At 37.8% G+C, this 15,846-nt stretch overlaps 1 protein-coding gene and 1 pseudogene across 2 annotated transcripts; one reads left to right on the top strand and one right to left on the bottom strand.

Annotated features, from left to right (window-relative positions):
* The first annotated feature begins 1,219 nt into the window (after window positions 1–1,219).
* On the top strand, window positions 1,220–2,081 carry LOC146454718 (uncharacterized; annotated as a pseudogene).
* A 3,316-nt stretch (window positions 2,082–5,397) lies between these two features.
* On the bottom strand, window positions 5,398–14,737 carry LOC146454717 (uncharacterized). Of its 2 annotated transcripts, XM_085095186.1 has the most exons (7): window positions 14,662–14,737; window positions 13,282–13,326; window positions 10,906–10,956; window positions 7,750–7,866; window positions 7,643–7,677; window positions 5,651–5,739; window positions 5,398–5,574 (listed from the first exon to the last, which is right to left on the bottom strand). In XM_085095186.1, the coding sequence occupies exons 1-7, from the start codon at window positions 14,666–14,668 to the stop codon at window positions 5,472–5,474; spliced, it is 447 nt and encodes a 148-aa protein (XP_084951312.1). In that variant the 5' UTR covers window positions 14,669–14,737; the 3' UTR covers window positions 5,398–5,471. The 2 variants fall into 2 exon arrangements, with proteins under 2 accessions (XP_084951312.1, XP_084951313.1); XM_085095187.1 differs by lacking the exon at window positions 13,282–13,326.
* Window positions 14,738–15,846: the final 1,109 nt, after the last annotated feature.

Below are 15,846 nucleotides of genomic sequence, written 5' to 3'. Positions count from 1 at the left end.
TGCTAATCAATGCTTTAACAAACGTTTGCATCTTAATTTCATTCAATGTTTAATTTCTGATAAAAAGATCACCCCTGGTTGTAAAGAAATCGTCAACAATACTTACGCCTTCCAGATCCGGAGCATTTTAAGCAGGGTTTGGTGGACAAATATATCTTAGATTTAGTCAATCACAAAATTACAGTCTGCTTTCTCTTCGACCAGCTGGCGGGAAACTTCATTCCCCGTCAACTGGTCACGGTGGACTGCAAAACTGACTGGTCACTTTTTTGTTGGACCGTTATACGTGCGAACGCACGCTAACTTCAAACGAGAGTCCTGGAGCCAATATAAGAAAACAAAGCCTGTACCAGTACCCATGAGCGCAGCCAAATTACCCCATGGACCGACGCCACTCCATCTTCGCTCCCAGGTCATGACAACCTCCTCCACAACATCTCGGTCAAAATGGCATGGAAAGAATCGAATTCCCTGGCAAAAGCAGTAGCTTATGTCTCCAAGTATATTTGAGATTTTTTTCTTCAAAATCACAGGCGGGCTCAAGACTGGGTAATTCAGAAGATCACGTGACTTACTATTTGCAAGAATCTTCTCACATCGCCAGGAAGACCTGGGGGCCGGGGCGAGGTAATCTCGTACCCAGATCTCAGTCGGTTCGGGAATGTCGAAATGACTGAACGTGGGAGATTTGGGTACGAGATTAGGGGCGAGGTTGCAGGGTCGGGGAGTGAAATTGGGAGAGCGGGTGCCTCGTTGCTAGAAAGCTAGCTGTTGGCTAAGAAAGTCAGCAAGCTGGCTGGGAAAATTAGTTGGCTGGCAAGTTGGCTGGCTGGCTGGCTGGCATGAGTCAGCTGGCTGGCGGGCTGGCTGCCCCGTACAAGGGTGGGCTGGCAGAAAAGAACAGCTTTTTTCCTCCCAGCTCACTGTAAAATTAATCACATGGATTCCAGAATAGTATAATAGCTATTTTCTGATCAAAATGGGCATTTTTGGCGATTTGGGTCGTTTTGTCCTCCTGGTAGCTAGCTTATACACTAACATCCCACAAGAGGAAGGAATTAGAATTGTATGCAAAGTATACGAAACATTCCACAAAAACAAACCTCCCATTCCAACTCACTACCTCGGGGATATGCTTAGACTTATCCTAAAGGAAAACTCTTTCCACTTTAATGGAAAAAACTACCTCCAAAGACACGGGACCGCAATGGGTACAAAGATGGCAGTATCCGTTGCCAATATTTTTATGGAAAAGATCGAAACAGAAATAATTAGCCGTAGTACTACAAAACCGCTTACATGGAAGAGATACATCAATTATGTATTCTCTCTATCGAACGTAAGCAAAAATGAAATCCAAACTTTTAAAGAGCTAGCCAACAACTATTATGCGACCATAAAATTCACAGGTGAAATTTCAGCAGTTGAAATCACTTTCCTTGACACATGTGTATACAAGGGCGAAAGATTCAAAAAAGAATCAAAACTTGACGTGCGCACGCACTTCAAAGCGACAGAAACGTTCCAGTACACGCATTTTTCTTCCTGCCGCCCTCCAGGCGACAGGAAAGGCTTTATCACAGGCGAAGCCTTAAGATTTCTCAGAACAAACTCTTCAGAGACAAAATTTGAGAAAAACATCACTCTATTCAAACAGAGATTACGCAACAGAGGTTACCCGATAACCTTACAGATAAATCTCTCTCAGAAGCCAATTTCAGCGAAAGAATGTCGGCACTACAAAACAAACAAAAAACGTGCAAAATCATTTTGTCGTTTGTTACAAAATATAGCCCATCTGTGCCTAACCTAAAAACCATTCTGATGAGTAAATGGCATTTTATAGAAAACCAGCCTCTGCTAAGAGAGATCTACAAAGATCCTCCCCTACTTTCGTACAGAAAAGGGAGATCTTTGAAAGACGTACTGGTAAGAGTAAAGCTTTGAAGGTCATGTACTTCTTATCTCGACCCATAGAAGTCGTGTTTAGCCTGTCTTCATTATTTTACCAGAAAAGCAAGTGCTCTCATGTCAAGCAGTTACAAAGCCGGTAAATAAGTGGCAGTACCAGTCAGTAAGTGGCAGTGCCAGTTAGTAAGTGGCAGTGCCAGTTAGTAAGTGACAGTGCCAGTTAGTAAGTGACAGTGCCAGTTAGTACTTGACAGTGCCAGTTAGTAAGTGGCAGTGCCAGTTAGTAAGTGGCAGTGCCAGTTAGTAAGTGGCAGTGCCAGTTAGTAAGTGGCAGTGCCAGTCAGTACGTGACAGTGCCAGTTAGTAAGTGGCAGTGCCAGTTAGTAAGTGGCAGTGCCAGTTAGTAAGTGGCAGTGCCAGTTAGTAAGTGGCAGTGCCAGTTAGCAAGTGACAGTGCCAGTTAGTAAGTGGCAGTGCCAGTTAGTACGTGACAGTGCCAGTTAGTAAGTGGCAGTGCCAGTTAGTAAGTGGCAGTGCCAGTTAGTACGTGACAGTGCCAGTTAGTAAGTGACAGTGCCAGTTAGTACGTGACAGTGCCAGTTAGTAAGTGGCAGTGCCAGTTAGTAAGTGACAGTGCCAGTTAGTACGTGACAGTGCCAGTTAGTAAGTGGCAGTGCCAGTTAGTGACAGTGCCAGTTAGTAAGTGACAGTGCCAGTTAGTAAGTGGCAGTGCCAGCTAGTAAGTGGCAGTGCCAGTTAGTAAGTGACAGTGCCAGTTAGTAAGTGGCAGTGCCAGTTAGTAAGTGACAGTGCCAGTAAGTAAGTGACAGTGCCAGTTAGTAAGTGACAGTGCCAGCTAGTAAGTGACAGTGCCAGCTAGTAAGTCACAGTGCCAGTTAGTAAGTGACAGTGCCAGTTAGTAAGTGACAGTGCCAGCTAGTAAGTGACAGTGCCAGTTAGTAAGTGACAGTGCCAGTTAGTAAGTGGCAGTGCCATTTAGTAAGTGACAGTGCCAGCTAGTAAGTGACAGTGCCAGTTAGTAAGTGACAGTGCCACTTAGTAAGTGACAGTGCCAGTTAGTAAGTGGCAGTGCCAGTTAGTACGTGACAGTGCCAGTTAGTAAGCGGCAGTGCCAGCTAGTAAGTGGCAGTGCCAGTTAGTACGTGGCAGTGCCAGTTAGTAAGTGGCAATGCCAGTTAGTAAGTTGCAGTGCCAGTTAGTAAGTGGCAGTGCCAGTTAGTAAGTGGCAGTGCCAGTTAGTAAGTGGCAGTGGCAGTTAGTAAGTGGCAGTGCCAGTTAGTAAGTGACAGTGCCAGTTAGTAAGTGACAGTGCCAGTTAGTAAGTGGCAGTGCCAGTTAGTAAGTCACAGTGCCAGTTAGTAAGTGGCAGTGCCAGTTAGTAAGTGGCATTTTTCCAAAATTCACAATTATAACTTGACCACCTTTTCCAAGTTGCAATCCAGTTCCATCCTAGCCATCTACAGACAAAAATGATTGATACCAGTTGCTGTGCCCTAGTAGGGTTATTTTTAACACAAATGAAACGTTATTGGAATTTTCCAATCAATAGAAAAATTTTTGCTATTCAAAGGGACAGTAAAAATTGGTGACTCTGCCACTATATTAAAGGGGTATTGTCACGGAGATTTTGCTGTAAGTTGGCCAAGAACGCTCAAACATTTGACAAAGAACCTCTTCTTTACCGTGAAATCGCTCTTATTAGAGCACTGAGAGAAAAATATGAAATGATTTCTAAGCGGAAGAGTAAAGTATAATCCGTTTCTAGCTGTTTCTTCAAAATTCACAATAGGAACTTGAAAAAAATAGCAAACTTTTTCAAAGTGCAATCCATTTCCATCCTAGCCATCTGCAGACAGAAATGATTGACACCGTTTTTGTGCCCAAGTAGGATAATGTTCCAATCGATACTAAGTATGTTTTCTCGCTACTCAAAGAGACCGTTTTGGTAGCCATCAAGGGCAATGAACAGTGGCCGATGACATCAAATTGTTTCCAGATAAATTAGGTTAGGTTTCAGGCCGGTTGTTCAAAAATTAAAAAAGTTATTCAGGTTCAAAGTTGCCAGGGACCGAATCCGTCCCCGGTCGAGATAGAGTTAAAACTGGTAAAAATCTAGCAGTGAGTTCAGTCTCTTTTCAGCTTAAAAAGAAAATTAATTTTTTTTAAAAAATGGCTAACAATCAAGCAAAAAGTTGAGTTCTTTTCGTAAAAATAACTAAAACTCTAGCAACAGCTGTACATGTACTTCTTTTTATGTACCAAATCGTTGAAATAGCTAAAAATCTACAATTATAGCAATAAGTTCACTTCTTTCTAGTTCCAGATTGCTAAAATGGCTAAAAACGTCGGTTAAGTTTAATGTTTTTTTCAGTTTTCAATTGCTAAAAAAGGTAAAAAATTGCAAGGTTTTTAGCTAATTTAACGATTTGGAGATGACGAAAAAGTGAACTTATTAGTGAATTTCAAGCTATTTTAACAAATTGAAGCTTAAAAAAGGAGCCAACTTATAGCTAGATTTTTATCTTTTCAACGATTTGGAGCTGAGTCAGGCTATACTTTTTATATTTCGACGATTTCGAGCTCAAACAGTAGTGAAGTTATGGCTAGATCTTTAGCTATTTATTGATTTGAAACTGTAAAAAAAGAAGGGAACTTGTTGCTAGATTTTTAGCTATTTTTACGATCTGGAAGTGAAACAAGAACTTAACTCCTTACCAGACTTTTAGCTATTTTCATAATTTCAAGCTGACAAACGAGAAAAACCTATTGCCAGATAATAAGCTATTTTAACGATTTGGAGCTGAAAAAGGAGAGAAATGCAACCACGTTACCAGGGCTTTTTTCCTTGTAAATTGGTAGGTAGCTTTTCCCAAGGAAAAGCCCAGGAGACGAGGTTGACTGAAATTATGGCCAGGATTTTTAGCTATTTTTAATCGATTTGAAGGAGTGACCCTCGACTTTTGCTATTTTGGCAATTTGAAGCTCAAAGGAGTGAAAGACAAGTGAAAAAGAATACGCAGAAAGAAAAACAACCAAAGCGACAACTGAACGTTGCATGCCAATGGAATAAAAACATTATTCTATTCGCTTATTTTGTTTCATTCTACTATATAAATTACATGTATAACAATAAAAACGTGGAAACAAACAATTAAAGTTTACGGGAATTAATCAGGCAGTACAGTATATTGATAAAACCATGACGAACAACAGACAAATTGCTTCCTGTAAAACCATCAACATGTATCAAAAGGCGGTCTAGCTATCACCTGATGCACCTTGGGTTATGCCTGTAATAGGCATATAATTTTGTCATTTTCTGTTCACGTGCCCCCCCCCCCCTCCCCCGCTCCTCTACACGCCATTAATTGATGGTCTGAAGTACCTGGTTACTTCTTTTGAGAATTTTAACATTGAGTGGAAATGACAAATAAAACATTTTTACCAAATGAATATTGGTCAAAATGGCTTGAAGAAGAAACTGACAATTTATTTGTACATATTTACATAATTTTACATCAAGAATTGGGAGATGTCTTTTACATGCTGAGTTTAAATTTGAGTCCTGGAGCAGCCTTATGGGTGAAGTTGCCATACCACACCTGTGAGTGTACATCTGTATATGTCCCCTGGCCTTCAAGTCTGGACAAAACAAAACCATATGAACAGTGAAAACAATGGAAATACCAAACAATGCAGATTGAATTTCCTAGCTTACTTGTTCTCATTGAAGTTTCCCTCATAAAATGAGCCATCTGACCAAGTGTATTTTCCATATCCATGGAACATGTTATTGACAAATTCTCCCTTCAATAAAACATACAAAAAATATTAATTATTATATATCTATGCATTATTATTAATATTACATTATCTTTTACAACATGCTGTTCCAGAAAAAACCATACCTACCCCATGGAGGGTCATCAGAAATTCCTAGGGGAAGGGAGGTCGGTAAAAGTCAAAATTTTAGAAGCAAAGTATGAAGTTAACCTGGAATTTCCTGGGGGCACAAGGGTGCAAAACTAAAAACCTTCCTCGTGGGGAGTGTGGATCTTTTCTGGAACTGCACAATTCTTTACATGTATAAAGTAGAAACTTCCCATAAAAATGAACATGTTTTATCCCTTAATTACTTAAAAAAATACACAATGAAATGCAAACATGGCTATCTTGAATGTCTTAATATAAACCAAATTTTGTTAAAAGTATCCTCAGATTAATGGCCTGTTATGTCAGTGCAAAGCATCTAAGTAACAAAAATCAAAAGGTGCTTAATTATTAGCCACAATTTTAGTTCTCTTCCTCTGGTTGCTTTCTCCAGAGATGTGTGAATAAATTAGCTGGTCATACCTTTTAGTGCATGTCAACGTAAAGTGCAGTTACCTGTAGTGGTTTTGATTTAGAAAAACTATTTCTCCAGGAGAAACCTATTTGTGCTACATATCAATCTTGAGGATGTAAAAACTGTAAAGTGGCATCGTTTCATGTGTTCATAATCTAAGCTGTCAGCAGTCAATTGCTAATAGGAATGCTGTTTCCTGGGGCCCGTTTCTCGAAAGTCCCGGTAACTTACCGGGCCCGATAAGTATATTTTTAAATGTTTTTTCACTGATTACACAGTGATTACAGGCATGGCATTTGGCCAATGTTACCATAGAATTATAGGATTTTAAAATGTAGTATTGAAAGCTAACAAAAATTTACTTCTGTTAAGAAACATTATCACGAAAATCATTTATCGGGACCGGTAAGTTACCGGGACATTCGAGAAACAGGCCCCTGGTCAAGAGAGCCGACTTCACATGAAAACAAGTGTCTAGCTTGCCTAAATTATGTTTACATTCAAATAGCAGAAAATGCATTGATAATATTTTTGGACCTGAAAACTCAGATAGAATGGGATATGTACATTTAACTGAAATATAATTTGTGTTGACCGAACATATTTGTTTTACAGAACAAATTTACTCCTCCCTAGAACTGCTCCAGGTGTTGAAGATTATATCTATTTTTGCAGCAAAGAAATTGAATAATGAGCATCTTTTGATGATATCTCATCAACAAAATGGGAAGCAATTCCTTTATCCAAGTACCAGTGTTTGGAGTAAATATTATGTTCCATGTAACTTTTTAAAAATTTCTTTTGTGAGCAAAATTGCCATTAAGGTCTTTTATGTAGGCTGTCTTGGCAGTAAGGGGAGCTGATTTTAATGGAGAACAGCTACTGGCAATAGACCACTGAGTGACATGTGCAAGCAATCAGTAGAATGTTTTGAATCAGTCTGCTTTCCCATCACTTTGTGATGTTCCAGTTAAAATCAGGAACACTTTGAATATAAAAAAACTGGTCATACATCTATGCCTTTCTTAGAGGAAACAGCCCTTGGAAAACATTGAGAATGGTATTTCTAGGTACATTTATTTCAAAATTTCCTGGTGTGCCGGGGGACATGCCCCAGACCCCCCAGGGCTTGAACCTTTGATGCTTGCTGTCACAGCTTCCTACTATTATTACTATTACTATTTCTACTACTTCTTACTATTACTATTAGGAAGAAAGTGATACCAGTATGTGCTAGGAGGGGACATTTGTGAGACATGCAATGGGAAATAAGGAAAAAAGGAAGAACTCATTACATGACTAATTAAATTTAGTAACTAAAGATCAACAAATTAATACCTTTTTTTATGTCATTTCAAGTCTTACCTCATATAAAGCTCCTGATGGATGTAAGAGTTTTCCTATGAAAGAAGAGAATCAAGGATCTTTAATCAAGGAGTATTTATGTTATTGCATCTGCAAATAATATTTACCTTGCCCATTCATCTTATCTCCACTCCAGTGTCCATGATAATTAAGCCCATCAGATGTGGTATGGACTCCATAACCTTGACGCTGCAAGCCTTCTTCTGTTTGGATGTACTCACCATCTGAATGAGTGAAAATATTAACTATTAAACCCAAGTTATGAAATACCTTGTTAATGGTCTTTTATCCAAACTGTATTTGCAGCAAAGGTAGTGGATGACACAGCAAATCTATCATTGACCCTTAATGTTGTCTAACTAGGATTTTGATATTTAGACTGAGCATTACACATATCCAGCTTTTAATTGAACTGCAATTCTAATGGTAACTGTGTGGTGACTTTTATGTGGGTTCCCCTGGGGCAGACCGTGTCAAGGTTTTGATCAAGATCTCTTTTTTTCTTCTTTTTTTCTTAATGGTAGTCGCCAACTGTAATTTTTTTTAAATAATTAATTTACTCCTTAATTTTGCTGCATATATTTATAGGGCTTAGTGGAGCCTAGAAAGGAAGGCTTTTGTCCCATGCATAAAAGATCCAATTCTCTGCGGTCAAACTGGTGGCCATGTTGTTTCAAGACTCCAATATGCTGTTTTCAGAAGAAAGCAAACCTTTTTGAAATGGTAAATTGAAAGATAAAACAACTTCTAACGAGCACTAGACAGTTTAAACAGTGAAAATTTGAGAAATCATCACTGCTGCTGCAGTAAAAAGTGCAGAAGTTCACATCCAGCCATAAAGAAGATAAAATTTATTTTTAACTCGTGAATGCGCGCATGCGCAACGAACAAGTTATAGCAATGGTGGAATTTTTGACTTGGTTGGTTGGTTGGTTGATACTGTCGTTAACTTTCGGGCATACGCAGTGAATGAGTTTTAAATTCAATTAGTGGGAAAAAAACATGCGAAAATTTTCTGTTGACGGCACATCAGGATATTCTCATTTAGAATAATTTGACAATCATTTTAGTGTAAGAATGGAGTTTTTTCGTCGAATCTGAGCAAAGTTATAGGTTTTTTCGTTTTTTTCCACAGAGTGCGGCGTCTTTTAAGACTTTAAAAATAATTTAATTGAAAAATTCAATAAGTAGAAAAAACACGCAAAAATTTTCTTTTTACAGCGCATCAGGATATTCTTACTCAATCTGTAGAGAATAATTTGACAATCATTTTAGTGTAAGAATGGAGATTTTTTGTTGAATCTGAGCAAAGTTATAGGTTTTTCGTTTTTTTCCACAAAGTGCAACGTCTTTTAAGAATTTAAAAATAATTTAATTTAACAATAATTGAATTTAAAAATAATTAAATTTAAAAATTCAATTAGTGAAGTGTTGGCAAGATCTTTGAATAAACAAGACGAGCATTTACGTGACTTGCGTTGATGTATGTTTAGCACTAGTGGCCTTATTTGTTGTAGGCCTCACCGAGTTTTTAACCTATCCTCCCTTCGCGATTGAACTAACTGAATAGTTTTACTCAGAAATATTGCGTGATATTGCGTTGCGCTACTTGAAAGTTTGCCGCCAAAAAATATTTCCCACCAGAAAATGTCTGGCTGAAAGAAGCACTCTTAACTGATAAGTTCACTGCTAATCATAACTATTTGCATACATGGAAACTCGACATCTTTCATCATATTTTTGCTTCTCATACAAAAGTATTATATCAAGTAGAATTTAGCTGAAAAACATTAGTTTAGCTGTCAGTTTTCACGCGAAAGTGGAAAGTGCCATGTCACGCATCAGTGACGTCGTAAACAAAATTATGCAAATTTCTGGTGAAATGAACAATTTTAGATTTCTTCAGCTTTCTTGGAGGTTTCAGAGGAAAAAAAATGTTTCATTTTCGCAGTTCACATCTGGTAATTTATGGGAAAGCAAAAGGACGCGGTTGATGAATTTTCATCAACTGTTCAATACATACCGTGAAGAATTTAGTAAAATACATGTGTACAGGATCAAAACCTTTTTGGTACGCTCATTGAATAATGAAGCAAAATACAGACAACTAGCTTTCATTGAAATAATTCTTATTTAGCAAGAGTTAACCATATTTCAAATTATTTTTACTTGAAGATTGCGTGGACTGAACTCCAAAGGAAAAATTTCACGCATTTAGGCCGGGCATGAAATGTAATGCGACACTTTGTTCAACAGATGTCCCTTCGTGAGATCAGCTCGAGCAAAGTAGCCTGCGTAGCTGGCGGTTTTTATGGGTGGGCTCACCGGAAAGCCGGGCACGAGGGCCAAAATGATTTTTTTCGTACAAGAATGGTTATTTCTCCTTACATAATCAGGCAAAGGTATAATTTCTTTTAGCTTTCAAGGAAGTGTCCGTAGCTGTCTTAATTTCAATTACTGATGTGTCATCTGCATTCACGAGTTGGCTCACAGGAGCCTTTGATTTCTACCAAATACTATGTAATTCACTGGCAACCCAAGCCCAATACCTGATAACATCAACATAGATTGATGTAAAGGCCTTGTACATTTTTAATTGTAGGTAGGTAATTTACTGGAAACCCTGAAGCCCAATACGCGATAACATGAATGTCAAATCTATCGATGTATAGACCTCTTACATTTTTATTTATAGGTAGGTAATTCACTGGCAACCCAAGCCCAATATCCGATAACATGAACATGAAACTGATGTATAGACCTTGCGCATTTATATTTTGGTGAGAAAAGAACCGTAAAAAGAACCAAAGTATACTTTGGTAATGGTTTGAATGATGCCAGCTAGCAAAAGCTGTTTCAGTTTTTAGAGTTTTACCGACGCCATTTTTTAAATGACCCAAATTACAGTGCAACAAACTCAATCAGGGCCACCGAAAAAAACTGACACTTTGAAATTTAAGGAAATGTTCTCATTTTTGATTGGTTTACAAACTACCAAACCCAGACTCCTTTGTTGTAAACGTGATCCGTGATTGGCTGATCAATGTTAAGTGGCCCCGGTTGAGTTTGTTGCACTGTAAAAAGTCAAGTGGGACATGTGACCTACTTTGACTAATTTATAGATTGAACAATGCATGTACTTGTGCGGTGCAACCTACATGATGACCTCTGAATTTTACGAAATCAAATACCAACCTATTTTAGTATAAATAATTATTAATTTGCTAGGAGACTGTCACTCCAAATACAAACTGTATATTTACCATATTTGTCTCCATTTGGAAAAATATAAACACCATTCAATACTGCTGGCCCTGCAATGGTAACAAAATTACAATAATATCATGCACTGGTTGCTTAAAGGAAATGCAAAATAGATTAGGTTAATATCATTCTGACTATTCATTCCTTCATTACGTACTTATGACATGACTCCAGGGTTCAAACCATTTACAATTCTGACTATTGTAGCCTTGTATGGTGTTGCATAGGCAAATGCCAATCTGAGGGACTCTAAAAACTACAAAATAGGCCAGCCCACAAAATCAACAATTCAAACAATATGACTCCATTCTCTAGTCGTCTATCTGACCTATGACTGGAGAACACAAGAATAAAAGCAAGCCAAGCAGTATATTATTATTATTATTATTATTATTATTATTATTATTATTATTATTATTATTATTATTATTATTATTATTAATGGTTACAATGTGTAAAGTGATGAATAAATTATCTCTTTCACTCATCTATTAAGTGAAATTTTCACAAGTACTTGGCTAGTTCACTTGCACAACCTGAGAGGTTCAGCAAACAATCCTTTCATTCCTAAACTACTCTGTGAAGCAGAGAAACAACCTTCACTATTGAGATGCTACACTCTGGGACAGCCTCCCATAGAAAACTAAAAATCAGTCCTCTCTGACTTCTTCCAAAGCTTCATTGCTGGCATTGCCTTTGTCCTACATGTAGAAGACTTTCCTTACTTTTAAAGTAATGTAGGTCCTACTAAATTTTATTGTAATTGCCTATTTAAAATTAGGAACGAATAGTTAGCTTGTTTTAGTATTAGGTTTTAATGGTAATTTAAATAAATGGCTCGATGGAAGAGAATATGTGTTTATGAACTGATGCTGTCTTGAAATAAAAAGCACATGCATGATGTATTCATAACCCATAGTTTACAGCAAGCATACCATAGTTTACAGTCTGTTGGAAACTTGAATTTTATACATGCATGAACTGTGTGTAGTCGTTAATTCCACTGCAGTGCAAGAATAAAATTTTTATTCTTGCACTGTGCCAACAAAACTGTTTCTCCACAATCATTGAACCATTTTGCTTTGCAGTAACCAGTACTGAGTAATGGGACATTATTTTTCAATCATTCAAATACTTTAGCTACAGCTAGTCGAGATGGAGCAAGGCCACAAAAAATGACAAGTATGAAACTACTAATTAAAACACTTAGCTTTACATGGTAATGCAGATTGAAAGTATTTTACAATAACAGCCTCATTGTAAAAGAAGAACCCATAATTTAAAAGTTCCATGATTTTTAAGTTGACAACAAGAAATGATTTAAGACTGAACTACCATGACATTAAGCTTTACAACTACAGTTCATACATGTATGTATGGTCAGAGGAAATTCTATAATTTCCATGTTGTTTTTATTTTGTTTTTTTTGGAAAATTGAAGGATTTCTTGCACAAAGGCCATAAATCGCCCTTTTGATGCAATATTATGTTCATTATGCATGTTTTGCAAGAGTTTTTCCTAGTTTCTGCCCTGGTTATAAAATACATCTTCTGGCTAAAGTGATGATATCACAAGTGGTACAAGGGCCATGTGTCCCACAAGGCAGCTATTGATCGCGCACTGGTAGATAACATTTCTTTTAATAATTTGTTCTTTTCATTTGTTGACAAAATCCTTGAGTTCTAAACAGGATGGGGTCTGGGGCATCATTAGCACACATGCATTCACTTTCCTGGGTGATAAAGAAGAGCCATTTGACTGTATATCAGCTAGCAGACTGGGCAGGGGGAGATCCAACCTCGTTTGAATTTGGTTCAAAGAATGTCATGTAAGGGGAGTTTTAACTGTTTAAGTTAGGAATGTTTATTATTACAATCAGTACTTAAAAGTGATCTAGTTTTGATATAAGCTACTGCCAGCAGAGCTTCAATATTTGCTGAAGTGACTCACAAAAATTCCTAGTTTGTAACATCATAAAATTATATGCTGTTCATGACATGCCATATGTCAGCTTGAATCTCTTAATCATATCTTGATGTATTTTGCGACTAGGCATACAAATCTTTGGTCATCTTTGCTTATAGTCGGAAATCAGTGGGTATCCTGAGAAATATATGTATAGAAATGGAAAAATCTTATGGATTTGACTCAGGAAAAGCTGGGAATTTTACAGGTTGGCACAGCTACAGGGAAAATAAATAAATAAACAGACATCTTAATAGATATAACTATTCATATATGTCACGTTAAATACAGATAGATAATAACACCATGTTTTAAGGCTTTGTTTGTCATGTGGGTGAATAAAACAACTCATATACACACAACCAAACAATAACCAAAACATGTGTATCATACATGTATGTCATCATTACCCGTGTCAGCCTTTCCTCCTTTCTTTTCCTGCTTCTTAGTAGGAGCTGATAAACATGACATTAAAATGTTCAGAAATATAAGTTACAAATATAAGTCAGGGAAAAATCGTTAACCATATTGTTACTACATGTAACTAAAGGCTTTTAAGTTATGCTCGTAAATCAATCACGGCCTTTGGATTTTTTCTGCAGCAGTGGGTGAGCCTGAAACGACCTACAATCTTGGACACAGGGGTGTGGGGGGGCGGTGGGGGGGCGGGGGCTATTTTCTTCTGTCCAAGATTGTAGCAAGGCAGCTTGCTTTTTATTGACTGAGTTCAGATAGAGCTAGAGAGAATGAGAAGAGTATTTTCTTGTTTATACTACTGTACCCTTAATTTTGCGGAATATTTTTTATTGTCTATATTTTCCAAACTGTGGCTCCTTTAGTTAATCTGAGAACGCAATATATTTGCATTTAAGCATAAGGTATACATGTATATCCTCAAGTTAAGAATAAGTGAAGGCAAATGCTTGAAAGTTGTGTTGTTGATTACCCGGGTTGACTGCTTGGGCTTTGGAAGACTGCCGTCATAAGCAGCTGCAGTGAAACTCGTACAGGGTAGCATTGCAACTGCCACCATCACTTTCATGCACCCAGATCTTTCCAAGCTAGCGGCACTAATCTCATTCCTTCATGTATATGCCATTTGTCACTTGATGATATTGATGAGTAATCAATGCCATCAATGACTAATCAATACAATCGATGACTAATATTAATCACTGACTGAAAATTTTGAGGCCTTTCGATTACTTGAACTGATTACCCATTGGTCATCGGCAATAATCAATGACTAGTCAACTGATTACTCATTGATTACATTGATAAGATATCCCTGGAGTAAAGCAAAGCAGCAGGAGAAGACCAGGTAATGATAGTGCGAATTTTGTAGGTTTCAAGCCAAACATGGTTCGAGTTATCGAAGGTAAAATTATATAGAAAATGACCTGAAGGGAAGCGAAAATTGGTTCGTTTTAGCGAGGGTTAGAGCTATCGCGAGTCGCCTGCACAATTATGTTAAGAATTATTTGTCCTATGCATTTGGTTCCATCATCACCTTGGTGAGGATGGTTTTATTGTAAATCTAGTCTTAGCTTCTTCGATTGCGTGACAATAAACTCTTCTTGTTGCCAAACTCATTGTGGTCTGTGGTAAATGCGAGCGACTGGTGTTTTCTTGTTTCACATAGCCAACTCCTTAGACCTTCACTTCCTATTCTCAACGCAGCAGTTCTTAACTCACCTCTCTCCCAACGGCAGCATTCACTGCCGTTCCGGTATACTGGTTCTAGCTGAGATATAAATATTGTAAATCCTATAAAGGACTGCAATAGTTACCTGGCATTATTCAAGGAGTTCTTTGGAAGACTTCTGCCATGGGACAAACATCGTCTACTTCCATAGCAATGATGTTGCACTGCATCATGGGATAAATAGCTGGCTAAGATTCCTGATTGGTCGCGCGGAAACTCGCGCGCAGACACTCTTTTAATTCGTCACGCAATCTTTGAAACATTCCCACCCGTCCCGGTAACTTACCGATAAGTGTCTTTAGTGAAAAATGTTACTTAAGGTGGCCGAACACAGTTTGCGCGCGCTTTACAGATTCGGTTAGTGATGCTATTAAGCGCGCGCCAGGGTTGTGGTACGTAAATACGGCGGTCGATAAAGTGATCCCTCAATTTCACATGAAATGGATAATAAAGGTAAGTTTTGATCTTAAATAACTAAGTTTCTCGTTTCTGGACTCTTTTTCTTTTCTTTCCGAGCAAAAAAGTCATTCACCAAGACCTTTTGCATGCTTTTCAACTTTGCCATGAAACCGAATTAAAGCCACGCATGCGCATTTGACCAAAAATTGCGACTGGTTGTTTTCGTGGAAATGAACTGTTTTCTAAGGAACCGCTCATTAGAATTTCGTAAAATTAGGCATGAAAACAGTTCCCTAAAAGCGTAACTCGCCTACAAAGAGAAACCTAAATCTAACAGAGGGTATCTTCACAAAACATTAAAATGCAAAATCAATATTTACAGGAGATCTGTCTGTTAAAATTACATGAAAATAGTGCAACTGTGTCAGTGTTTTGTGTGTTTATCTGGATACAAAAAATGGAAAAAATCTAATGAGTACATTTTCTAAAAATAAAGGAAACCTATAATATATGGACGTTTAATAGTTTGCTGCGTTGCCATGGAAACGGTACTTAGCTCGACAAGACGTACGAAAATTCATTCTTTCTTAGTTAGTCTTACACCATACCAATTTTGGGCGCCCAGAAGTACATAGTTTCCAAATAACGTCTTGTAACACCTGTACATAAAAAACTGTATTCGGCCACCTTAACAGAAGTCAATTTTTGTTAGCTTTTAATACTAAATTTCAAAATCGTATAATTCTATAAAGACATTGGCCAAGTACCACGTCTGTAATCACTGTGTAATCGGCGAAAAAAACATTTGTCACCAAAATTACTTATCGGGCCGGGCCTTCGAGAAACGGGCCCCGGGCCCGGTAAGTTACGG

This window comes from Pavona decussata, unplaced genomic scaffold (assembly GCF_977016875.1).
Source record: "Pavona decussata unplaced genomic scaffold, jaPavDecu1.1 SCAFFOLD_300, whole genome shotgun sequence".
NCBI classification, from domain to species: Eukaryota; Metazoa; Cnidaria; class Anthozoa; order Scleractinia; family Agariciidae; genus Pavona; species Pavona decussata.
Note: the sequence above shows the minus strand (reverse complement) of the source record. Positions and strands in the feature narration are given on the sequence as shown.